This window comes from Camelina sativa, chromosome 11, assembly GCF_030686135.1.
Source record: "Camelina sativa cultivar CO46 ecotype springtype chromosome 11, ASM3068613v1".
NCBI lineage: Eukaryota > Viridiplantae > Streptophyta > Magnoliopsida > Brassicales > Brassicaceae > Camelina > Camelina sativa.
The window spans coordinates 28221035-28238058 of record NC_141890.1 but is presented as its reverse complement, the minus strand read 5'-3'; the positions used below and the strand labels follow the sequence as shown (position 1 = coordinate 28238058).

The window sequence follows — 17024 nt, the reverse complement described above, 5'->3', positions numbered from 1 at the left end:
GTTCTTTTATGTGAATTTTTTTGTTTCTTTCTATTTGTTTATGTGTTGTCTTCTCTTAATGGCTCGATTAATTAGGTTCACCAATACAACGGTAGTTGAGAAAATTAATTTTAAAAAGTTGATGTTTCTTTCGCCTCATAACACTACACCCTTCTGAAAAAATAACATTACCTATGTTATATATACATATCAATAACTATTAAATGGGTGTGACCATAATGAGGGTGAGGCCATTTTAGGTTTACATTATAGCATGAGGGGAATGTATCTTTACACTTCAAATTCTCTGTATACGAAACCAAACACGAACCTTCCTGAAGATTGGTACGTTAGATCAAACCCATGTTCTATAACATGTTAGGATAATGCCACTTTTTATCTTCTTTCTGAGCTAACGTCATCATTTTACAACCTTCTATTAAAAAAAATATATATATACACACAATTATATGGACAATTCTCCAAAGAAAAAAAAACAAATATATGTATTGTTTTTAAATAATATCCCCAAACACACAAAAATTACAAACATTCCACTAATTTGAGGAAAGATTATTAAAATGTTAAGGAAAGGGTAAATGATATTATTGTTACCTTGAGCAATAGAAACAGAAAGACTGCATTATTTTTTAGTCACAAAAAAAAAAGAGTTAGTTAACGTTATTTAATAATTTACTTTACTTTAAAGTAGTTTCGAACGGGATATTTAATGTGTTTCAAGATTTAAATGAAGATGTTCTCATATGCAACGGACTTAGGTACAAATAGATGTCCACATTTGTGTGCTATATTTGTTTGCATTCGTTTGTCTTTTACGGGGATGATGAGTCGGTGTCCTCTTTCTTTGATCTAATTATTGGTTGATTTTATGATAATTTAGGTTCAATAGCAGAAATAAAGTTAATTCTATTCAGAAAAATCATATCCATGGAAGTAGTGGTATCAATAATTCGAATTTTCTATATTATATAGATAATTTTTTTTTTCCTGTCGACTAATTTTTCCATTAGATAGAAGAGAATATAAAGAGTTTATAAAACACAGTTTATGCACACATAGTCTCATATAGTCAAGATTTAATTAATTCTATTACCCAATCAAGATTATAACCTTCGGCAGCTTTCCAATCTTGCTATATCATTTTTTCTTTCTTGTGTGGTTCTGTTTGGACAACATATTGGTTTGGCTTTCTGTAGATGCAAGGTCCAGTTCAGAAATTTGAAGTAATATTTGAAACGTAAAAAGAAGGATAAATTTTTCCTTAGAGTAAGTGCATCGGGGTTTTTCACAAAAGTTTCTCACCTAAAGAAATACTAATAAAATATAATATAATATTTTTATTATGAAAGTTTTTCATAAAAATTAAAAAAGTTTCTCATTTCAGAATCTTTCATGAACTTTATTTTTTGTTTTGAGAAATTTTTACAATAAAAAATTATTATTTTATATTTTATTAATTCTTTTGTTACTAAAAAAATTTGGGAGAAACTAACCGATCTTAGCTTTTGGGTAGTTTGGCTCTGTATAGATAGTCTGTTGGTTTGTATATGGAAGCAAATTATTTTTTGATAATAGGGGTTGTTAGCAATCTATATATACATTTTTTGAGATATTTATAAAATAAATCTTGAAATTAACACTTATTTACAAATATGCCATTATGTTTTTAAAAATAAAATAAAAAATTACAAAACCAACTATTACTATGAGATTTGGCGATTTGCTATATTCCTTTTTCACAAATCTCTAACTTCTTTCTTTTTGGAAACAACCTAACAACTAATCAATAAATATTCTTTAAACAAATAATTATTTTCCAAAATAGCAAATATCACCACCAATATTTGCGACCACTCTCCATAATATCTCTAATTCCACCGATTTTGGAAACAACCTAATCACGGTTAACATCTAATTACTCTACACATTCAATTTTAAAATTCCATCTCAAAGATCTTTTCCCTCCAATACTTGTAGAAAATCAAAACAAAGAAACAAAGTTATTAATGCCTGATTCCTAGCATATTCTTTAATCAAGCAGATTAAAAAATCTTTCATCCCTAATTAGTTGCTAACAACAATAATTACTTGCTTACTTGCTTATCATAATCGACCTACTAAGGACCATATAAATATTCTACACCTACACGGCAATTATCATCACCAAACACGACAAACCAACAACATACAGAAAAACATAAATCTGTTCTCCTCGCAATGGCTGCTATTTTTTCTTTTCTCCGTGATGTGCGACCTTACAATCCTAAATGAAAAAGTGGGTCTCTTATTAGTAATCCCTTTTTTAAAACATAATCTTTGTTTGTTTTAACACATTTCTATTTTCATCAGCTTACAAAGATCATAGATGATGGATCTCCTGTTTATAAATACAAGCTATGTGGTGCATTTATGTGGTAAAACTAGAAGAAAGGTAAGCACAGAAACACCAAAACACCAGTATTTAATTGTGTTGTATGAGAACAAAGATGTTGTATAAACATATCTTATTATGTAAAGTTATCTTAACCAAATCCTTTTTGTTTTCTTTTGTTTTTTGTCGTTAATTTACTAAATCGTTTTATTATGCTTTTCCAATTATAATTTTCAGAAGAGCCTATCTTTTTTAACGTAACTATAGCTGGGGTCATTTTTGAAATGTAGGTCAGCCATTGTAATGGTAAACATGACTATGAAACTGAATTTATAACCAATAAACGTATCCAATAACTATTTATATGTGCTTTATTGAAGCTAAGTTATCTATTGGACTATCAAATCTATATTACCTTTTTATTTACAATATATTTTTGCATATATCAACCACATACCAGAAAAAAGTAAGAGCTATCCAAATGATTTTCTCCAGCGCAGAAACAAACATAACTTACCAGACAAAAAGTCATTGCTTTTCCACACTAAACAAGACTTCAAACATATTTTAAAAATGATTTAAAATATTATAGTTAACATTTAAAAAAAATATTATAGGACGGATTATGATATAAATTTAAAATATCAATAATTTATAGATACTACCATCGGTTTTAAATACCAAAAAGTATAAAAAATTTAAAGATACAATTTATATATAAAATAATAAAATATCAAAATGATTTATTATATAATATTTATCTAGGTATATGTCACATATTATTTGTTCTAAAACGAGCAATCCAACAAAAAAAATATACAACCTAAATAACTACAAAAACATACTCTAAACCAACAAAAAAATATAATCTAACCAAAACTGTAGAATCTATTAATCAAAATAAACACAAAATTACAACATTTTTTTAATAATTACAAAAACATTTCCCCACGGTGTACGCGAGTTAAAATCTAATTTAGTACATTTTTCAAACATAATTATGAAAAACATACATTCACTATTTACAATTGGAAAAATAGGGTGATGTTAGAGATGTATGAAGAGATAGAAACTTGGGTGGAAACTTGGATGTGATATAGTGATTGAGAGAAGATTACAAGCATAGTCGAGAATTATGGAGAAGAAAGAGGAGAGTGAAAGAGAGTGGGAAGGAGTAGAGTGATTTTTTTTTTTGGTTTAACATCAACTTTTCATTAACCAAAATGATACAACCAAATCAAAGACACATTACATTCACCTCTAAAGATTTGGACCAAAAAACAAATGCAGTGGTTGATCAAGTACAACCCTGGAACACTAGGCGGATCCAACGCTATCTAATCGAGAACCAATGCATTTTTTAACCACAACGAGATAGATAGCACACCACGACTCGAAGTGAAATCATCTCTTAAACCACCTAAATTGACCTAATGACACGAGAACAACTACTAACACAGAGAAGGCCTAAACCAACCCTGAAAAAAAATCAAATCCCAGCTACGAGATCCTTATGGTCGACGTGTAGAACTTGTCTCAAAGCTTCAACACCCAGAGGCACATTATCTGAAAATCTTGGTCTCTCCGGCTTTCACTGTTCCGGTCCTATCCGTAAAACGGACAATACATCCGACTGACCCTACCAAGAGTCATGAAGCTATAATAACCGGCAAAATAGATGGTTCTCCGAACTAACTATACAATAACCAGAATGCTAATCATCTAAAGATTAAAAATTGGAGCACAGATTAGCATATCATCACCTCACAGTGCAAGTTCAAAGTGGTAACATCACTTCTGTCAAGTTACGAGACATACACCACATCTTGGTCGGACTGAAAACCAAAAACGACACCACTCCTTGCTGCAGGACACCGCCGTGGCTGGAATGAGAGGTAAGATTTGAAGAAGAACCCAAACCCGACCACTGAAGCTCGTTGAAGAAAAGCTTCAGCCCTCACTGCTCTGTGAAGCCCACAAACCGCAGTGATAAGACAGCAAACAAAGTCACCACCCCAGATCCACCATATCTGGCCGAGATTCGACGCTGTCCTCCAATGTCTGCACCAGAGCCTTCACCAGCAACCTCCACCCGCCGAATCTTCTCTTCACGCGTCGAGGAATCACCGGAACCACCACCACCTTCGAGAGGCACCCAACCGACGGCGACAATATAACAAGGAGCGGGAGACAGAAAGAAAATACAAAGAGGAAGAAAATCTAAAAAGGGCAAAGCCCTCTCCGGCGCCGGAAGGGCAACTGGAGAGGCAGAGCGAAACCGGCGACGACTCTCTATGTCTCTCTCTCTTTGTATACCGGCGGAGTTCCTAGGAGTAGAGTGATTATGTGGGCCTAAAAGAGTTTTTTTTTCTTTTCTTTTTTTATTATATTCCATATAATCTAAAAAATTAAATATTGGTTAATTAAAATTTGTTTTCTAAAATTTTTTAGATATATAAAAATAAATATTTTTTTACAATATAATATGCATTTTTTATTTGATAATGTTAATTAATAAATTTTGTATCCGTAAGTATACATATATCTGTACACAATATTAAAGTGTACATATATCCGTACACAATATTAAAGTGTACATATGTCTATACAATTATTAAGTGTATAGATATAATTTGTATGATTCTTAGGGTTTCAGATGTCTGTACTGCAATGGTTTTGTAAAAATTACATCTGTACACCTAATAATGTATACAAACATCTGTACAATTAATAAGGTGTATAAATATCTGTACACTTATAAATATGAACGTATACAAAATATGTAAATAATATATTTAAAAATTATTTAAAAAATTCATATCAAATTGTAAAGAAAAAACTATAGATTTTTTTTGTATCTAGGAAGTTTTCTAAAAAAAAGAATATATTAACAATTATTTGAAAAATCAAGAAAAAGAGAGAAAATGACATGAGATATAATTAACTAGAGTTCTGAATGGCAAAAAAGGCTGTGGAAATAGCTGAACAGTGGTTGAAACGACCGATCCGTTTTTTGTTTAATAAGTAAATATAACAGTAATAATAATAATAATAATCTAATTATCTAAGCATAATAATATAATAATAATAATCTAATTATCTAAGCTATTGGTCACATACCCACTAGCCACCTAACCACAAACAATCAACATCGGAAATAACCAATACCAATAAACCAATAATGACCAATAATATTTCATAACATTCTAGGACCTAACTCTAGCAACCTAACAGATGCCAGACAACAACCAATCGAGTCACTAGAACATCTTTCTCTTCATTGCCTTGATTGCACGATCACACTTTGCCTTTACCTGCACCACAAACACAAATTGAGATGCATGAGTATTTTATAAACACTCAGTAAGGCAATCCTCCCATCTACTGGGTTATACACACAAGCAATAGAGACATCTCTAACCATCAACCAACAATCAATAACCAAACAATAACAAACCAGGACTCTGCATCGACCGACGCCAACCCATGCATCGACCGACACCAACTGGGTTGCATCGACCGACACAAGCTTGCATCAATCGATGCAAGGTACACTTGCAACGACCGACACACACACTGCATCGACCGACGCATGCTCGACATTGCACGATATCCCTAATTGCATCGACCAACGCCTTCACATAGCATCGACCGATGCTTCTAAGTCAATCTGTGCCGTCCTCAAAAGCTTAAGAACTCTGAAGAACTTCTTTTCCCTCAAAAGTGGCTAAAACTCAGCCACAACACGACAAACCCCATTTTATAAACCGCTCAAGGGTTTCGTAACCCAAAACGAAGCATTTAACTTAAAATTGCTCGCGCAAACCGACATAGATTCGTCCTCGAATCTTGAACAACCATCAGCCATAATATATAATTCTCCCCCACCAACATAGATTCGTCCTCGAATCTCGAACAACCATCAGCCAAGTACTCCCGTGCAACCGTCTCCATGGCCTGCACTCCTCCGATCGATCTAGGAAGGTCACCTCTAGGCGATAAAATCACGTTCCAGGCATTATTTTCTCTCGAATTTTGGACTTTTCTTTACTCATAGGTCTCGACCTTGAGTTTTTATTGGCTCCTCATCAAGCCGAAACCTGCATGCCATAATGTTGGCTTCTCATCGGGCCTAGGCCTGCATGCCATAATATATAAGGAAGTCCAATATTCGTCTCTCGGGTTGCCACCCTACAGCACGCCCCCAAATCGTCATCCGAAGTCGATATACCAACCATACTCTCAAGCCACAAAGTCTCAGAATATGACAGTACTAGGAGAACTAGAGTCCTCCAAGAGTCGCGAGCAAATAATTCTGACCACGCCTGAGCCCTATCCCTATCTAGGGTTCCTTCTCGTTGCTCGCGTAAAACAACATAATGTCCTACCAACCACATATCCCCTCACTGGAATACCTCATGACCACACAAGGATCATCAAAATGTCACAAAGGCCGCCACAAAGGCCAAACAAATGTCCTAAACAGGACAGCCACAAAAGCCAAACAAATGTCCTAAACAGGACCGCCACCAAGGCCAAACAATGTCCTAAATAGGACCGTCATAAAGAGAACTTGTCCCGAAGGACCGTCACAAAGACCACTTGTCCCGAAGGACTGTCACGAAGACCACTTGTTCCGAAGGACCTTCACGAAGACTATACATCCCAAATGATTGCCTAAACAGGACACACATCCCGAAGGATCGTCACGAAGACAACATATCCTAAAGGACCGCCTAAACAGGCAACATAGGCTAAACAGCCCACCACAAAGGCCACACAATTGACTAATTAAACAGCCCGCCATAAAGGCCACACAATGGCTAAACAGCCCGCTACAAAGGCTGCACAATGGCTAAACAGCCCGCCACAAAGGCCACACAATGTCTCGAAAGACCGCCACACACGGGCACAATGACTCAACAGTCTGCCACGAAGGCCACACTAGCCCCACCAAGGCTCACAACTACCAAAAATGGAAAAATTCTAACTCACCTAAAACTTTTCATTGTTTTAGAACTTTCCACTTTTAGCAACTTCTAAATCAGGAATTTTCCTTCTTTGACCACTGCCTCGCAGAATTTTGTATCCCGAACACCACCTCATCTCGTTACTTAGTCGCACAACCAACCACCCCTAAGCGACCAAGTAATAAGAGAGATGGGCTGGAATACTCCACTGCCGCTTTAGCCATGGACTACAACTAGGACCAGGCTAGACAAGCTCAAGTCGCGGTCTGCTTCTCAAACCACTTCTTAAACCTTGCTTTCATCCTCGCCTCTGGCTCCCAAATCTGCTCCGCAACACCATCACAGTCCCATAGGACTCTCATCAAAGGATTCTTCTTCTTCCGAAGTTCCTTGATTCTCCTCTCGAGGACCCTCACTGGTCTCGCTTCCAAGGTCATGTTAGGCTGAAGATCCTCAGGAATCTTAGCCAACAACTGATCATCCTCACGGAGACATTTCCGCAACATAGACACATGGAAAACCTTGTGGAACGCACACATAACCTCAGGCAACTCCAGCCTATATGCTACTAGTCCCACCAGCTCAATCACTCTGAACGGACCCGTATCCCTCAGACTCAACTTAGTTTATGCCAATGACCTGTTCAGACGCCGCAACATGGCCATCTTGATGTACACTCTGTCTCCCACCTGAAACTCAAGATCTCTCTTCCTCTTATCGGCATAACTCCTCTGTCGATCCTGAACCTCTTTCATGTTCAGCTTGAGAACCGAATCTTCTCTGAGGTCTCTTGAACAAAACTTGCCCCCACCTGAGTCCAGCATAACAGTGTACGACATGGCCTCCCATACAACGCCTCATAAGGAGCTATCCTAATACTCGCCTGATAGCTGTTGTTGTAAGCAAACTCTACCAAGCTCAGGTGATCTGCCCAATGGCCACCCCAATCCAACGCACACATCCTCAGCAAATCCTCCAACGTCTGGATCGTCCTCTATGACTGCCCATTTGTCTGGGCATGATAAGCTGTACTCATATGTACCTTAGTGCCCATCTCTGCGTGAAACACTCTCCATCACACCGAAAACTTGGAATCCCTATCAGACACAATACTCGCTGGCACCCCATGCAACCTGAATATCTCCTTCACATTTTTCTTAGCCAAGACCGCTGCTCCATCAGTCTTCTTAATGGCCAGAAAATGTGCCGACTTAGTCAACCGGTCCACAATGACCCAAATAGCATCAAAATTCCAAGACACTGGCAAACCCACCACGAAAGCCATAGTAATCATATCCCACTTCCACTCTGGAATGGGAAGACTCTTCAGTAACCCACCTGGGACCTGATTCTCAGCCTTCACTAGCTGACACACATCACACCTCGCGACCCAACTAGCTACATCCTTCTTCATCCCGATCCAGTGATAGTACCTCTTGAGATCACGGTACATCTTAGTCTCTACTGGATGAATAGAAAACATGCTTGCATGAGCCTCTATCAAAATCTTCTGTTTCAACTTCTCATTCTTAGGCACAAAAATCCGCCCGTGCACAAAAATAGTACCATTAGCTGAGACCTGATACTCTGAATCAACATCCTTAGAGGCATTCACCAGCCCCAAGTCTTTCTCCTGAGCTAACCGCACCCAGCTCAAAAGATCTACTCTGTCAGCCACCACCAATCCTAACGGCTCCTGCGAAACAACACACAGACTCAACGCATTGATCTCTCCTACCAGAGACTCCATATCCTGTTCCTGAGCTGAAGCCGCCCGCTTCCGACTCAGAGCATCTACAACCAAGTTAGCCTTACTAGGGTAGTAGGCTATCTCCAAATCATAATCTGCCACAAGCTCCATCCACCGCCTCTGCCTCAAATTTAGCTCGGGCTGAGTGAATATGTACTTCAGGCTCTTATGATCGGTAAATACCTGTACCTTTGCACCATACAGATAAGATCTCCAAATCTTCAGGGCAAAAACTACAACAACCATATCCAAGCCATGAGTAGGATAGTTGTCCTCATGCTTCCGCAACTACCGCGAAGCGTAGGCAATCACCTTCCAATCCTGCATCAACACACACCCTAAACCAACTCTGGATGCATCGGTATAAACCACATAGGGTTCTCCCTGCTCTAGCAATGCCAACACAGGCGTAGTAGTCAACATTTCTTTCAGGCTTGCAAAACCCTCCTTGCACTCCTGTGACCAAACAAAAGAAATATCCTTCCCTGTCAACTTAGTCATCGGACGTGCCTTGCTTGCAAAGCCCTGAACAAACCTTCTGTAATAACCTGCCAATCCAAGGAAACTCCTGATCTCCGTGGCATTCTGCGGTCTAGGCCAATCACTGCAAACACAATGTGACCCATAAAACCCATCTCACGCTGCCAGAAACTAAACTTGCTCAACTTAGAAAACAACTTCTGCTCCCGCATCTTCTCCAAAACTGCCCTTAAATGCACTGCATGCTCCTCAGGACTCTTAAAATAAAACAGGATGTCGTCGATGACATGACTCCCTCAAAAACCAACTTCCCTCTTGGACACTCAAACTCCACTCTATCCCCGTAACAATCAATATGAACCTTATGACGATGCAACTAATCCATACCCACGATAACATCATACAGCTCCACTAGACTGATAAGCAAATCCGCTGGACACGACTCCCCTGCGATCTGAATATCCACACCCCTCGTCCAACCAATAACTCTCAGAAACTTGCCTCCCGCAACTATGACAACTCCCGCTTGCTCTCCGGGATGGCCTCTGATATAAGCATTCTCTGCACACTCCGGAGTAATGAAGCTATGAGTAGCTACAGAATCAAACATAACATGGAACTTAAACCCGCCCACCAACAATGTCCCTGTGATCGCCCTGGCACTGGTTCCACCAGTCTCTACAGTTGTGTACACCCGTGGCACCTGCTCAATCCGTGCCACCTGCTGCACTCCCGGCTGTACTACATGTTGCACCGCTGCCACTGCCATCTGCTGCAACTTAGGACACTTGGGCTTGATGTGTCCAGGCTCCCTGCAATGATAGCATACACAAACCGCTGCCGTCGGAGCACTCCTCTGGGGACTACTAGCAACCTTGTGATCCATGCTCCCAAACCCGAAGCACCCTGCACCACTTGGCCGCTGCGTAGCCTCCCACTTCCTCTTGGTTCCTTGCGCAGGTATGCCGCCCTTGCCAGAACTTCCTGAATGCTGAGCCTTCCTGAACTGTTGGACTAACTGTCACTGATCGTGCCCGGATGTCCTCCTCAATCTCTGCTGCAGGCTCAACCACCTCTACACGCGTAGCATAACTCCGCCCTCCACAGTGAACCTTCAAATCATCACGAAGGGCCCTCAAAAAACTTATGATCCGAGCCTCCTCAGACTCCATCGCCCGACCCCCACACATCAGAAGTCGACTGAACTCCAAGTCAAGCTCCCGCACTGACCGAGTCCCCTGAGATAGCTGAAGGAACTGCAACTCCAACCGATCTAGTGCCTTTCAATAAAAATACTTGCGGTTGAACTCCATGACGAAGTTAGCCCCAGACATCTCTCTCTGCACTCTCCTAGCAGCAACTGCTCTCCACCATAACTGAGCATCACCAGTCAGGTTGTAGACCGTTATGTCCACCCAAAACACCTTAGGACATCTGAGAGATTGGAAGTTATGTTCCACTCTCATCCTCCACGCATCAGCAACAATAGGATCAGTGGCTGTGGATGTAGGAGTTCATTTTCGTTATGTCAGTGGCTGTGGATGTAGGAGTTCTCCTCTTCTTATAATCTTCCCACTCCTTATTACTGTAAATAATCCCCTTAATTCCCCTGTTTTGATTTCCATTTAGTCAATATCTAATGCTCAATGGGAACATTCCTGTTTTTTCATTTTTTGTATAGCAAAAAGATTTCATTTATTTAAGCTAAAAAATGGGCGGCTTGATCATAATAAAACTAAAATAATTTTTTTTTTAAAAAGCAATGTTAAAGCACTTCTAGTGATACCACTTGTTGATATAATATGTAATATGAGAGCGCAAAGGATTACTCGAAGGACTTGTACATCGCAACGCATGTACGTAGAATATTTAGTCCGGTAGTCACCTTGTTTAAGTACTTTTTGCGCCGAGGGTGTTTGATTTGAACCGAACTTGGAACATACAAACTTACAATCCATATTCGAGCTATATGTAAGGTAAGGTGTGATACGATCTGACACGAGAAAGTAGGATAAGATCCATATTCAATCCCGTCAGGTGGCAGATGTCTGTTATATATAAATGTATACAAGTATATGTTGTGAGATGATTGTAGCTAGTGAGATTCGTTTTGTTCAGTAAATAGTACAGTACGTCTGCTTCTGTGTGCATGTATCAGTGAGAGGAAGTTGAGTTTTTGAGGACACCATTTGCTTTTGAAATTTTTTATTCAATTTAATGCACTTACAGGTCAAAGGAAGCGATGAATGGTATGATCAAGTCAGAACAGAAAATCATTAATACTGAACACCAACATTATCACACTAAACTACCTGATGCGAGACAGAGGAAACACCAACTTCATTGAGAAGATAAGTGACTGTTGTAGAAGTATAAGAATGTCTAGAATATTTCTAGAGTATATTTGTTAATAATTAATATATCTTTATATATAAAAAATAGGTTAATTAGCTTTTTATTCTATTCCCTATATAAGCATATGTAATTTATTGTAATCATTAATGAGAGTTAAAATACTAATTCTTCCATTTCTAAACTCTCGTCAATCTCTAACATGGTATCAGAACAGGTTTGCTCCCGAGTGTAGATCTAACGATCAAACTCATTTTATTTTATTTTTTGTTGAGCCAAATGCTTCCACATTCAAGTTCATCATGAACCATTTGAATCTAAGCCATCGAGCTTTTTTTTATTCAAGTCTACCATCTTAGACCTCTAAATCTAAGTGAAATACTTCTTTTTTTATTTTATCATTATAGATCTTTCACTCTAAGTTAAGTGTTTCATCTTTTTATTTTTTTATTTTATTTTTAAAGGAAAAAAAATATTTTTATCATTCAAGCTTCTTATGTGCCTCTGAATCAAGCCACAATGCTTCTGAATCAAGACTCTCCACAGGTGACCGAATGTTGAAGTGGAACCCGTCAGTAGATTTGTCTTGCTCTTTATGCAATGCCCCACTGGAAACAAGAAATCATCTCTTCTTCCAATGCCAATACTCTCAGCAGATTTGGAGTAAGTTATCCTCTGGGTTTCTTGGCATCTACGTTACATCGGACTGGGAAGAGATCAAGACCTCATCTCAGGCTCTACGCTTGGCAAGACCCCTTTGTTATTTTTGCGATACACCCTCCAGGTTACGGTCCACACACTATGGCAAGAGCGAAACAACCGTAAGCATGGTGAAGACCCACGCCTTGCAACTCGACTTGCGAAAATCATCGACAAGACCATCAGAAATCGGCTCCTACTCCTCTTGAATTCAGGACACAAACAATATGCAGATATCCTAACACTCTGGTTTTCAACTAGAACATAATGTAGTCTCCAAAATGTGACTTTTCTATCTTAAAGCTCTGTTACACTAGTTGTAAAGCAAAAGTTTTTTTGATGAATAAATTTTTACATTCATTTAAAAAAAAATAATTATTAAAAAAAGAAACTATCTTATTTTCCAGTTTCAAGCAATTGATGCTTCTTCAAAATTTTATTTGTCACATTTCAATTCAGTTAAAAAAATAAAATAAAAAATAAAAATAAAAATAAAAAACCCCATCGGATCCCTTCCATAATCAAGCAAACTCCAGCCCTCTCAGCTGGACAACGATCTCTCTCATAAAGACGTTTCCAGATTTGGCTGCCACCACTAACGACGTTGTGTTCATTTGTCGTCTCACAATCTCTCTCGCACATTCGTCAAATATTTCCACATCATTGATCAATCTCAAACCGCTGATTCCACCGTCTCTTCATCGCCGCCTTGAGATTTAGGGGGCGTGTAGAAGGAAAAATACTTAGGTTCACCCCTAGGGATGAACCTTTGTATTCACCCCCTTCCCTCTCAACCAATCAGAATGTTCTATCTAATATTTTATTTAAAAAATAAATCAAAATTAAATTAAAAATCAAAACTAATTAAGGAAACAAATTCTGTATACTTTTATTTAAAGAAAGTTAAATATTGTTTTGGTTTATATTTTACAATTGAACGAGGTTATATATCGGTTTGGGTTTATAAATGAGAATTAGGGTTTAGATTTTATAATTCAAACGAAATTATATATCGGTTTGGATTTACAAATGAGGTGGTTAGGGTTTAGATTTTACAATTAGAACAAAATTATATGTCGGTTTGGGTTTACAAATGAGATGGTTAGGGTTTAGATTTTACAATTATAACGAAATTATATGTCGGTTTGGGTTTACAAATGGGATGGTTAAGGTTTAGATTTAACAATTAGAACGAAAGTGTATGTCGGTTTGGGTTTACAAATGAGATGGTTAGGTTTTAGATTTTACAATTATAACGAAATTATATATCGGTTTGAGTTTATAAAAAACGGTTTAAGTTTCTAATTTTATAATAAATGTTTACAGATTTTATTTCCTTATTTTATATGGGGGTGAATGAAGAGGTTTACCCATAGGGGTGAACCCAAGTATTACTCGTGTAAAAGTATAAGAATGTCTAGAATATTCTAGAGTATATTTGTTAATAATTACTATATCTTTATATATATATAAACTAGGTTAATTAGCTTCTCATTATATTCCCTATATGAGCATATGTAGTTCATTGTAATCATTAATGAGAGTCAAAATACTAACTCTTCCATTTCTAAACTCTCATCAATCTCTAACAACTGCAGCAGTGTAACAGCTCTAGTGAAGTATATAACAAGATAGTGAAGTAGAACAGAGCTTGTTCATAGGAAAGGCATAAGTGACTGCAGCGGTGTCAGTTACAGCACATGAAGTAGAACAGAACTTGTCCATAGGAAAGGCCATCTAGAATCTGAAATTCCCAAGAACCATTAAATAGAAAAATTAAGAGATAAAAAAAGGGTGTTCATACCACGCTGGTGTCGACACAATCATTTTGGTGCCCACCATGATATGATATACCGTTGGTAAGAGAATAGCGACATCAATGTGCGGAATGAACATATTACAAATTTTATAGCCAATTCAAACAAATCTTTAAAACAATTTCATTTAAAAATAGCAAAATTTTATTAATTAGATAAAGGCATAACAAAAAAATGGAAAGAAATTATGAGAAAAAATGAAAGGACAAAATCATGGGAAGAAATTATTGCAACCATGCTTGTTGGTTATGAAACAATTAAAAATCAATAATAGGGTGTCTTGGAGATATATGGTGGTGGTGGAGACTTGTAGCTGAATTTCGGAGAAGGAAAATAGTACGGTGGTGGAGAATTATAGTCTACCTTAGGACTCTTGTAATCTACCTTAGGAGAAGGAGAGGAATAAGGTGGTGGTAGGGAGCTGTAAACGTATGGCGGTGGTGGAGATTTGTAGTCTACCTTTGGAGAAGGAGAGTGATATGGTGGTGGTGGAGAGCTGTAGACGTATGGCGGTGGTGGAGACTTGTAATCTACCTTAGGAGAAGGAGAGTAATAAGGTGGTGGTGGGGAGCTGTAGACGTAAGGAGGTGGTGGAGACTTGTAGTCTACCTTAGGAGAAGGAGAGTAATAAGGTGGTGGTGGGGAGCTGTAGACGTATGGCGGTGGCGGAGATTTGTAGTTTACTTTAGGAGAAGGAGAGTAATATGGTGGTGGTGGGGAGCTGTAGACTCATGGCGGTGGTGGAGACTTGTAGTTCACCTTTGGAGAAGGAGAGTAATATGGTGGTGGTGGGGAGCTGTAGACATATGGCGGTGGTGGAGACTTGTAGTCTACCTTAGGAGAAGGAGAGTAATAAGGTGGTGGTGGGGAGCTGTAGATGTATGGCGGTGGTGGAGATTTGTAGTCTACCTTTGGAGAAGGAGAGTAATATGGTGGTGGTGGGGAGCTGTAGACGTATGGCGGTGGTGGAGACTTGTAGTTCACCTTTGGAGAAGGAGAGTAATATGGTGGTGGTGGGGAGCTGTAGACGTATGGCGGTGGTGGAGACTTGTAGTTTACCTTAGGAGAAGGAGAGTAATAAGGTGGTGGTGGGGAGCTGTAGACGTATGGCAGTGGTGGAGATTTGTAGTCTACCTTAGGAGAAGGAGAGTAATAAGGTGGTGGCAGGGAGCTGTAGACATATGGCGGTGGGGAGCTGTAGACGTATGGAGATGGTGGAGACTTGTAGTCTACCTTTAGAGAAGGAGAGTAATATGGTGGTGGTGGGGAGCTGTAGACGTATGGCGGTGGTGGAGACTTGTAGTCTACCTTTGGAGAAGGAGAGTAATATGGTGTTGGGGGAGAGTTGTAGACGTATGGCGGTGGTGGAGACTTGTAGTCTACCTTAGGAGAAGGAGAGTAATAAGGTTGTGGTGGGGAGCTGTAGATGTATGGCGGTGGTGGAGCTTTGTAGTCGACCTTTGGAGAAGGAGAGTAATATGGTGGTGGTGGGGAGCTGTAGACGTATGGCGGTGGTGGAGACTTGTAGTTCACCTTTGGAGAAGGAGAGTAATATGGTGGTGGTGGGGAGCTGTAGACGTATGGCGGTGGTGGAGACTTGTAGTCTACCTTAGGAGAAGGAGAGTAATAAGGTGGTGGTGGGGATCTGTAGACGTATGGCGGTGGTGGAGATTTGTAGTCTACCTTAGGAGAAGGAGAGTAATAAGGTGGTGGCGGGGAGCTGTAGCCATATGGCGGTGGGGAGCTGTAGACGTATGGCGATGGTGGAGACTTGTAGTCTACCTTTGGAGAAGGAGAGTAATATGGTGGTGGTGGGGAGCTGTAGACGTATGGCAGTGGTGGAGACTTGTAGTCTACCTTTGGAGAAGGAGAGTAATATGGTGTTGGCGGAGAGTTGTAGACGTATGGCGGTGGTGGAGACTTGTAGTGTACCTTAGAAGATGGAGAGTAATAAGGTGGTGGCGGGGAGTTGTAGACGTATGGCGGTGGTGGAGACTTGTAGTCTACTTTAGGAGAAGGAGAGTAATAAGGTGGTGGTGGGGAGCTGTAGAAGTATGGCGGTGGTGGAGATTTGTAGTCTATCTTAGGAGAAGGAGAGTAATATGGTGGTGGTGGGGAGCTGTAGACGTATGGGGGTGGTGGAGACTTGTAGTCTACATTAGGAGGAGAGTAATATGGTGGTGGTGGGGAGCTGTAGACGTATGGAGGTGGTGGAGACTTGTAGTCTACCTTAGGAGAAGGAGAGTAATAAGATGGTGGTGGTGGAGAGTAGTAAACATATGGTTTTGGATGTGGCGTATAGTTAGGGCCTTGTCTTTTGTATTGTTGTGGAGATGGTGGTGATGCCGAATAGTATGGGGAATACTTTTTAGGTGAGTGAGGTGGTTTGTGGACGGGTGAATTGTATTGCGGGGTTTGAGGGGAGGAGTAAGGATATGATGTGACTGTAGACGCGATTGCACTCAATACCACGACATAAACCATGCAATGCACTCGCCCCATCATTCTTGAGGATTTCATAATGCTCGTCTCTGCTCTTTTGGTTTCTTTGTTTTGGTTATGATTTACTTGAAATTGAATGTCCT

General features: G+C 39.2%; 1 protein-coding gene across 1 annotated transcript; it reads right to left on the bottom strand.

Annotated features, from left to right (window-relative positions):
• Positions 1-14560: 14560 nt before the first annotated feature.
• LOC104724241 (uncharacterized) lies at positions 14561-17024 on the bottom strand. The gene has a single exon (XM_087471625.1). It carries the CDS (start codon positions 16957-16959, stop codon positions 15169-15171), a length of 1791 nt encoding a protein of 596 aa, XP_087327751.1. The 5' UTR covers positions 16960-17024; the 3' UTR covers positions 14561-15168.

Excerpts from the sequence above, each read along its gene's own strand:
- LOC104724241 (XM_087471625.1), bottom strand. The coding sequence starts at position 16,959 with ATGAAATCCTCAAGAATGATGGGGCGAGTGCATTGCATGGTTTATGTC.